Source organism: Coffea arabica, chromosome 5e (genome assembly GCF_036785885.1).
Source record: "Coffea arabica cultivar ET-39 chromosome 5e, Coffea Arabica ET-39 HiFi, whole genome shotgun sequence".
Taxonomy (NCBI): Eukaryota; Viridiplantae; Streptophyta; class Magnoliopsida; order Gentianales; family Rubiaceae; genus Coffea; species Coffea arabica.
Genome location: NC_092318.1, coordinates 10,181,808 through 10,190,505, shown reverse-complemented (window position 1 = coordinate 10,190,505; position 8,698 = coordinate 10,181,808). Strand labels below are relative to the sequence as shown.

At 40.5% G+C, this 8,698-nt stretch overlaps 1 protein-coding gene across 1 annotated transcript; it reads left to right on the top strand.

Annotated features, from left to right (window-relative positions):
• LOC113687798 (110 kDa U5 small nuclear ribonucleoprotein component CLO) lies at positions 1–8,445 on the top strand. The gene is made up of 11 exons (XM_027205321.2): positions 1–141; positions 1,040–1,799; positions 2,543–2,611; positions 2,725–3,918; positions 4,034–4,132; positions 4,215–4,373; positions 5,101–5,186; positions 5,256–5,454; positions 6,895–7,005; positions 7,484–7,690; positions 7,938–8,445. The coding sequence occupies exons 2-11, from the start codon at positions 1,053–1,055 to the stop codon at positions 8,028–8,030; spliced, it is 2,964 nt and encodes a 987-aa protein (XP_027061122.2). The 5' UTR covers positions 1–141; positions 1,040–1,052; the 3' UTR covers positions 8,031–8,445.
• Positions 8,446–8,698: the final 253 nt, after the last annotated feature.

Below are 8,698 nucleotides of genomic sequence, written 5' to 3'. Positions count from 1 at the left end.
CAGCGCTGCCGGTTATGTACCATTTGCATCTTCCCTCCTACTCCACTTTCCCCTGAACGCCCTGCAAATCCAATCTGAAACTGCCTTGCCCCTCCAATTCACCACCCTACCAATCGTTCTCGTTCACTGACATCTCTCCAGGTTTGCAGCCCGTTTCCTTCCCTTCCCCTATTATACTGGTGCCTACTATGTTTGAACGCGTGCTTAATTATTTATATGCTGTGATTTTTTATTCTTAACATTACACCACTGAATCCCACTCCTTTGCTTGCTGTGCCTACCATGTTTGAACGCGTGCTGTGATTTTTGTTATGCTTCATAACGCGAGCTTAATTATTTATGCTGTGATTTTTGATAAACTTCAAATGATGTTTATGAGTATGTGGAATCAAAATTTTTGAGCTTTGGGCGAGTTCTGAGCTACGTAAAGACCTTGGCGTGCAGCAGTTTTTAGGTTTTATTGTTGTGCTGGTAGTGGTGGTCTCTGGGTTTCTGAAATTATACCGTCAGGCTTTCATCTTTTTGCCCTTTTATTTTTCCTTCTCTTTCTCTTCAGTCTGTGGCACCCACTTGCTGTTTAGTGAAGAGTCTTCAAAGGGAGTATTAATTTTGGGTTAAAGATTGATTTGTTACGGCTGTCTTTCTGTGCAATTTCTCATAAATTGGGTACGGGTAAGGTTTTTTTTCCCCCAAATGTATTTGTTTATACCCTAAAGTCTCTGAAAATCATGGTGAAAGCTCCCGTTCATGAATTTTTTGAGTCAAAACGGGTTGAGTCAGCCGCTTTTTGGAGTCGTGGAGTCAACTTGGCCCCGAATCTTCCAAGTCTGAATGAGTTTCCTGCAGAACTAACGTCTCTGGGATATGGCGGACTGGAAGCTGAAGTTCCGGTGGTGACTCGACCAGGTCAACTAGGACTTGGCCGAGTCTTTAAACCATGACTTGGGACTTTTGTGAATTGAGTAATTTTTATTTTTCTTTCCCCCCACCCTTTTCTGTAAGTATAGGAAATAACTGATTTGGCCATTAATGGTGGCAGATTTTACAGAATCATGGATGACAGTTTGTATGATGAATTTGGGAATTATATTGGGCCTGAAATTGAATCTGATCGAGAGAGCGAAGAAGAGGAGGAAGATGATGAGCTTCCTGGTAGGACAGAGGATGAGGAGGCTGGATCGGATGCTGAGCGTGAACCTGGAGGTTCAAATGGGTGGCTGACTACTACTGATCATGACATTGATATGGAAAACCAGGTGGTTCTTGCAGAGGACAAAAAGTACTACCCAACTGCGGAGGAGGTTTATGGTGAAGAAGTTGAGACATTGGTTATGGACGAGGATGAGTTGCCTCTGGAGCAACCAATAATCAAACCTGTCAAGAACCTCAAGTTTGAATTAGGTGTAAAGGATTCATCCACCTATGTGTCAACGCAGTTTCTTTTAGGTTTAATGTCGAACCCAGCTTTGGTTCGAAATGTAGCTTTGGTGGGACACCTACATCACGGTAAAACCTTGTTTATGGACATGCTGGTGGAGCAAACACACCATATCTCTACTTTTGATGAGAAAAGTGAGAAGCACATGAGATATACAGATACCAGGATCGATGAACAAGAGAGGAAAATATCAATCAAGGCGGTACCCATGTCATTGGTGCTTGAAGATAGCAATTCAAAGTCGTACCTCTGTAACATAATGGATACCCCTGGCCATGTTAATTTCTCTGATGAAATGACTGCAGCTCTAAGGCTCGCTGATGGTGCTGTGCTGATTGTAGATGCTGCTGATGGAGTTATGGTAATTTTGATTCCTTGAAAACTTCTGTTGGTATTTTTAAGCATCTCCTAAAAGAAAACCGACAGTTTGGTGCTATTCACTCTGTTATAGCTATTATTCTAAAACTCTTTGCGAGTTGCCTCAAATATCATGTTCTTGTTGCTTTTTATCCAACCTGTCAACACAAAATAGAAAAGAGAATTTGTTGCAGTCTTGAGAAGTGTTCATGTTTTTCTTGTAATACAGATTATTCCAATGTGGTGCAATATACTTTCTTTGCTGCATATATGTTTGCTTTCTACTTGTCTTTATGGAGTGAAGTACTGTAATTGGTTCTCTGCATTCTTCAGTTGTTCTGACCTCCAGTAGCAAACATGTCTGTAGATGTGAGAATATTTTTGCCAGGTTGCCATATAATGTACTTGATCTGGGAATAGCTCCAGTGCTGTCCAATGCCCCTTCTAATCATGCGAGGGTGAAATTCAGTTTGACTTTCTCTTGCTCTATCATCTGAGCACATTGTTAGATAGTCAGGTTGCGTTTAATTCTGGACCAATTCTTAATATTTGAGTACATTGTTAGATTGTCAGGTTGTACCTTGCATACTCTATGGTTTGTGTAGGCACCAATAAGCCATGCTGTGTATGACTCGTTGACTATTGAACTTTTTGTAAAAGTTAGTCAATGTTATAAGTTATTGTCGCTGTAGTTTTTGGATACTGGGCATTAACCTTTAAGCATCTATAATTCTTATGTCCTATCAGGTTAATACTGAGAGGGCTATTCGCCATGCAATTCAAGAGCGCCTCCCCATAGTAGTTGTGATAAACAAGGTACTCTTTTTGCTCCCATTGGTTCACTAAAGAAAACATTATCCTGCTTCCTTCTTATAACTTGCCTTTTCTCTCTGCTTGTCTTGTTTACGCATATTTTTATTCTTCCCAAGGTTGACAGGTTGATAACTGAACTCAAGTTGCCTCCAAAAGATGCATATCATAAGCTAAGGCATTTAATTGAAGCTATCAATACCCACATAACTGCTGCTTCGTCAACTGCTGGAGATGTCCAGGTTATTGACCCCGCTCTTGGGAATGTTTGTTTTGCAAGTGCGAGCGCAGGATGGTCCTTTACACTACAATCGTTTGCTAAGCTATATGTCAAGCTCCATGGCATTCCATTTGATGCCAATAAGTTTGCTTCTCGTCTTTGGGGGGACTATTATTTTGATCCTGATACTAGAGGTTTTAAGAAGAAACAACCTACCAGTGGGGCAGAAAGATCATTTGTCCAATTTGTGCTTGAACCTCTTTACAAAATATATAGCCAGGTAATTGGAGAACATAAGAAGAGTGTGGAGGCTACACTTGCTGAGCTTGGTGTGACTCTTAGCAATGCAGCCTACAGATTAAATGTACGGCCTCTGCTGAGGTTGGCTTGTAGCTCAGTTTTTGGTACTGCTACAGGCTTCACAGACATGTTGGTCCATCGCATTCCTTCTGCCAAAGCTGGTGCAGCTAAGAAGGTTGAGCATATCTATACTGGGCCTACGGACTCGATGATTTTTCAGGCCATGGAAGATTGTGATCCCCATGGTCCTTTAATGGTTAATGTGACAAAACTGTATCCTAAATCTGACTGCAGTGTTTTTGATGCTTTTGGTCGAGTCTATAGTGGTAGAATTATGACTGGGCAGACTGTTCGCGTGCTGGGAGAAGGTTATTCCCCAGAAGATGAGGAGGACATGACAGTGAAAGAAGTAACAAAACTTTGGGTTTATCAAGCTCGTTACAGGATACCGATAAGTGAGGCCCCTCCTGGTTCTTGGGTGCTGATTGAAGGTGTGGATGCTTCAATTATGAAGACTGCTACGCTTTGTAATCAGGACTATGATGAGGATGTATATATATTCCGAGCCCTTCAGTTTAACACTCTTCCAGTTGTGAAAACGGCAACTGAGCCTTTAAATCCGAGTGAGCTACCCAAGATGGTTGAGGGTCTGCGGAAGATAAGCAAAAGTTATCCTCTCGCTATCACGAAGGTAGAAGAATCAGGAGAACACACAATTTTGGGTACTGGGGAATTATACCTAGATTCGATCATGAAGGATCTTCGGGAGCTTTACTCGGAAGTGGAGGTGAAGGTAATGTAAAATGCTCATTCTTTGTTATGTTTATTGGACCGATTGTTATACTGCTTTGAGTTGGCTCAAGTTGATACTTCTCGAATGGGAACTTCACACTTTCAAATGCATACAGGTCGCAGATCCGGTTGTCTCCTTCTGCGAAACAGTGGTGGAGTCATCCTCAATGAAATGTTTTGCTGAAACACCTAACAAGAAAAATAAGATTACCATGGCAAGTAACTCAAGTAGTAATTTTGTATCAGTCATGCATGGTTTAACAATTCTGTTTGTCTGATTCAAAGTTTCGATGCTAGATTGCTGAGCCTCTGGAAAGAGGACTTGCAGAAGATATTGAGAATGGTGTTGTTAGCATTGACTGGCCTAGGAAGAAACTTGGGGACTTCTTTCAGACGAAGTATGACTGGGACTTGCTTGCTGCAAGGTCCATTTGGGCATTTGGACCTGATAAACAGGTAATGTAAAATGCTTAACAATAAGGTGTCCATATCAACTAAGCATGATTGATGCATTCAGAAAACAAGTTCTGTTTGCTTCACAACTTATTCTTGTTTGATCTATCTACTTTTATGTCATCTGTCAGTCTTATCTGATTTTATTTGTTTTGACTTTTTTTTTTTGACACGGAATACTTTCAAGTATATTAGATGTCTTTATGTGACTGTATATGCTGCGAAAATTATGAATTATCTCTTGTTTACTGGGTTGTGGCAGCTATCAGCTATCATGCTTTAGGAACAGTTTCGGACTATTTGTAGCATCCATGTCTCTTATGCATCATGTACTTTGCTTTGAATGGTATTTTTGACTTATCTGAAGTAGATGGCTAGATAGATAAGATAGCACGCGTTATACATGTCATGTTGGCGAGGCGGATTGTGAGTTAAGTCAGTCACGTTCAGCTAACCTGTTTAAGAGTTGCATAAAAAGGCTCGTTGGTTGCTGTTAGGTTTATGCGTTTGGTGGTTACCTGGCTATTAAATTGACATAAGAACCTAATATGACTTTTCCTTCTCAGCCTGTAGTAGTAGTTTTCTGCAGCTCTACATGTAAATTTTGGATTCATCTATAACTTAATAATTATTTCTGTCATGGGTTTCTGGAATTATCTGAGCTTTTGTGCAAAAGTGTATCATTTTCATGTCTAATGTTGTGATTTTCAACATTTTTGGAAATGTACAGGGACCTAATATCTTATTAGATGACACACTGTCTAGTGAAGTGGACAAGAGCTTGCTGAATGCCGTGAAAGATTCCATTGTACAAGGGTAATGCCAGTATTTACTGCTTTGATTATTTTGTTCTTCTATCACAAGCTAACTTAGTGTCTTCATCAGGTTTCAATGGGGTGCTCGAGAAGGACCTCTTTGTGATGAGCCCATCAGAAATGTTAAATTCAAGATAGTCGATGCAAAAGTTGCTCCTGAGCCATTGAATCGTGGAACTGGTCAGATAATTCCTACTGCTCGTCGTGTGGCCTACTCAGCTTTCCTTATGGCATCTCCAAGGCTCATGGAACCAGTTTATTATGTGGAGGTAGGTAGTTCCTTCACGCACCAATCTTGGATGGTTTCACCCATTTGAGGGTTAATGCAAAAGGCCTTTAAGTTATTAAAATTTGTCACTTGAGCTGTAGTAATGCGGGCTCATTATGTTCAATGGCATCTGGTACTCTTAATTATCATATAACCGAGCATTGCTTGACTATCATGTTTCAAAAACATATTAAGGGGCCACTTGGTACAAGGGTTTGGGAATCAAGAACTGGAATCACCACCATATTTGTTGCTTGTTAAATAGGTAGGGGTATTGGAAAATTGGAATGAAATCTAAGAATCTGGTGACTCTCGATTCCCGACTATATTGGGAGGTTTTGGTTGATTACCAAATTTGACTCCCAACCACCATCTCACTCACCCCACTTCCACCAATACTGCTGCCACCTCTCCCCTTCCCCTTCCCCCAACAAAAAAACCTCACTCACCCCCCACCAACACTCCAAATCTTCATCTTCTTCTTTGGTTCCGGGTATCTTTTTGAGTGATACAGCACAAAACAATCCAAATTTCCAGGGAAAAGAAATGCATTAGAAATTCATACAATTCCAAAGGCTGAGAAAAACTGAACCAAAAAAGGGATGAAATCATGAGAAAAAAGTGGAAACCTGAGTTGCGTAATAGGTGATGCGGTGGCTGAGGCGATTTACTTCTTTAGTACGGTGTTCGATGAGAGCAACGAGAGCTTCCTCTTGCTCTTTCCTCGTTGTTTGCTCATCGTCTTCTTCTTCGTGATTTCTGCCATTGTTGCTTCCCTTTTCTTCTCCTGCTCCGCTTGTTTTTTCGATTTTAGACTTTCTGAGAACCAGACAGGGAAGGCCATTCATGTTCATTTAGTCTTGTTTCTTTTCTTCTATGGTTGGCTCTGGTTTTTATAGTGTTTGACCATTTGACCAAAGAAGAAGATGAAGATCGTAGTTTGAATTTAGATCTCTCTTAGATTGGAAAAGTTTGGAAATCTTGAGGCTAAATACAATAATTGTAGGAGCTCAAAGGTAGCAATTAATTGTGATTTTGCCTTGAGTTTGCCAGCAGTTGTGGTTTTTGGAAAAGCTGCTATCAATTGGCCGCCAAAGCTGGCGGTATGTGCAGCGAGGAAGAAAGAAAAAAGAAAGAATAAATATTTTATTCTGATACCTAAGCCTAGAAAGTGTTTACCAAGCAATATATATATATTGAAATGATGACATAGGGCCATACCCATACTAATTATTTATATATGATACCAATTCCAATTACAATTCCGGCTCATGAACCAAGCGCCCCCTAAGTACTTCTGAGCTTTTTTGATTTTAAGTTATCTATATCAGTCTGAGGATGCTCCTTTAGATTGAATTTTCAGCTGTTTTTGTTGAGCTCAAGCTTCTTAAAACTGGAGACAAACTTGGTTATTTGACTTGATGTGGCTGCTCTTATTCAGATACAGACCCCTATAGATTGTGTGTCTGCTATATACACGGTGTTGTCCCGCAGGCGTGGCCACGTTACAGCAGATGTTCCTCAACCGGGGACCCCAGCATATATTGTGAAGGTCAGTTTTTCAAAGTAGTTCAAATGATTACTTTTTCTCTATAAACTCTCTTGGAAGCATTTCTAGGGCTGAAAAAATAGTGTCTTGCACAAAAAGGGAAACATTACCATAACTTTGACAGCAGAGTTCTGTTAAGAGATCATAGAAAGGTGTTTTCTTGGAATTGCATCTTCTCCAGACATCACTGAAACAGAAAATAGTTTGTTTTGTGGTGTTACTTTCAATCATTGTTGAGGCCTTTTCTTCAGTCAATTGATCCATTTGCTAGCTTGTCTCTAGCAGTGTTAAGGCTGTCTATGCTTGAAACTGTATTCTGTAGTGTTTAAAACAAAGGGCACTCAGAGCTTACCCTCATATATATGTTGTTTGCTGCTATTTGTATATGACTTCTTGTCTTTCCAGTTGGTTATACTTGTTTGCAACGCAACACTGTACTGTGGGTGAATTTATTTGACCTCTTTCTTTTATGGGGCTGCAGGCATTTTTACCTGTGATTGAATCATTTGGCTTTGAGACAGACTTGAGGTATCACACTCAAGGGCAAGCATTTTGTCTCTCTGTGTTTGACCATTGGGCTATCGTTCCTGGGGATCCTCTGGACAAGACCATAGTTCTACGACCACTTGAACCTGCACCTATTCAACATTTGGCTCGTGAGTTCATGGTGAAGACACGGCGTAGAAAGGTGTGACCTCTTCTCCTCATTCCATCTTCTTACAAGATATTCTTAAGAAGACATTGATTGAAATGATTCTAGTGTTCTTTGCTCGAGTTAAACTCAAGTTAATTGGTTCTCAGATGATTGGTGGTAGAAAGTTTTTATTTTTCCTCGTGTTATTCTTTGAATATCAAGAAACATTAAAATCTTTGACACCATAAAAGAAGAATATCACAAGGAACAGAAGTTTGAGAAACTTGTGTTGTCCTCTCAGGGCATGAGTGAAGATGTGAGCATCAACAAATTTTTTGATGAGGCTATGGTGTTGGAGCTTGCTCAACAGGATGCTGATCAAATGATCCCTTGAAGAGAGAACTCTTCAGCTTTTATGGTGGTATATTCATGGATGGGGGTGAAGCATCATCATTTTACTTGGATTCTGTGTGACATCTGGATTTCTCATGACACAGGAGAGGACTCATGAAGATAATATTGCTGTGTTTGATTGAAGGAACCGCATGGACAGCGGAAATGATGATTTTTATTGTGCACTACCTCCCCCTGTCCCTTACCTTTTGAAAGCAGAAAAATGTACCCGCTGATGTAATTAACTACTTCGATTAGTAGTTTTTACATTTTCCGTATAATTGATTTGTGCATCTGCTGCAGAAGATGATACAGTGGACCACGCTGATTAATTTTTGTGACATCTGGCTTTACGAGTCATTGTTTGATATGCAATCAAATTCAAGATAGTGTTAAACACTGTTGAAGATTTCAAATGGAAATCCGAATCATGAGTTGCAGGTGAAAAGTTGGGCTGGGGGTTTTTCTGCAACACTAGGTGGGGAAGGGCAAAGCTGGGGGGACAACGGGTAGGAGAAATGGAGGTTTGGGCACTGCCCTCGCTTCGCTCGCCCCCTCGGGAATTTGTAGTATTACATTTTTTGGTTGAACAGCAAAGATGTCTTTCCTTCCTAGTTCTACTCTCTCTCTCTCTCTCTCTCTCTATGACCGGAGATTTCTTGCACCGCT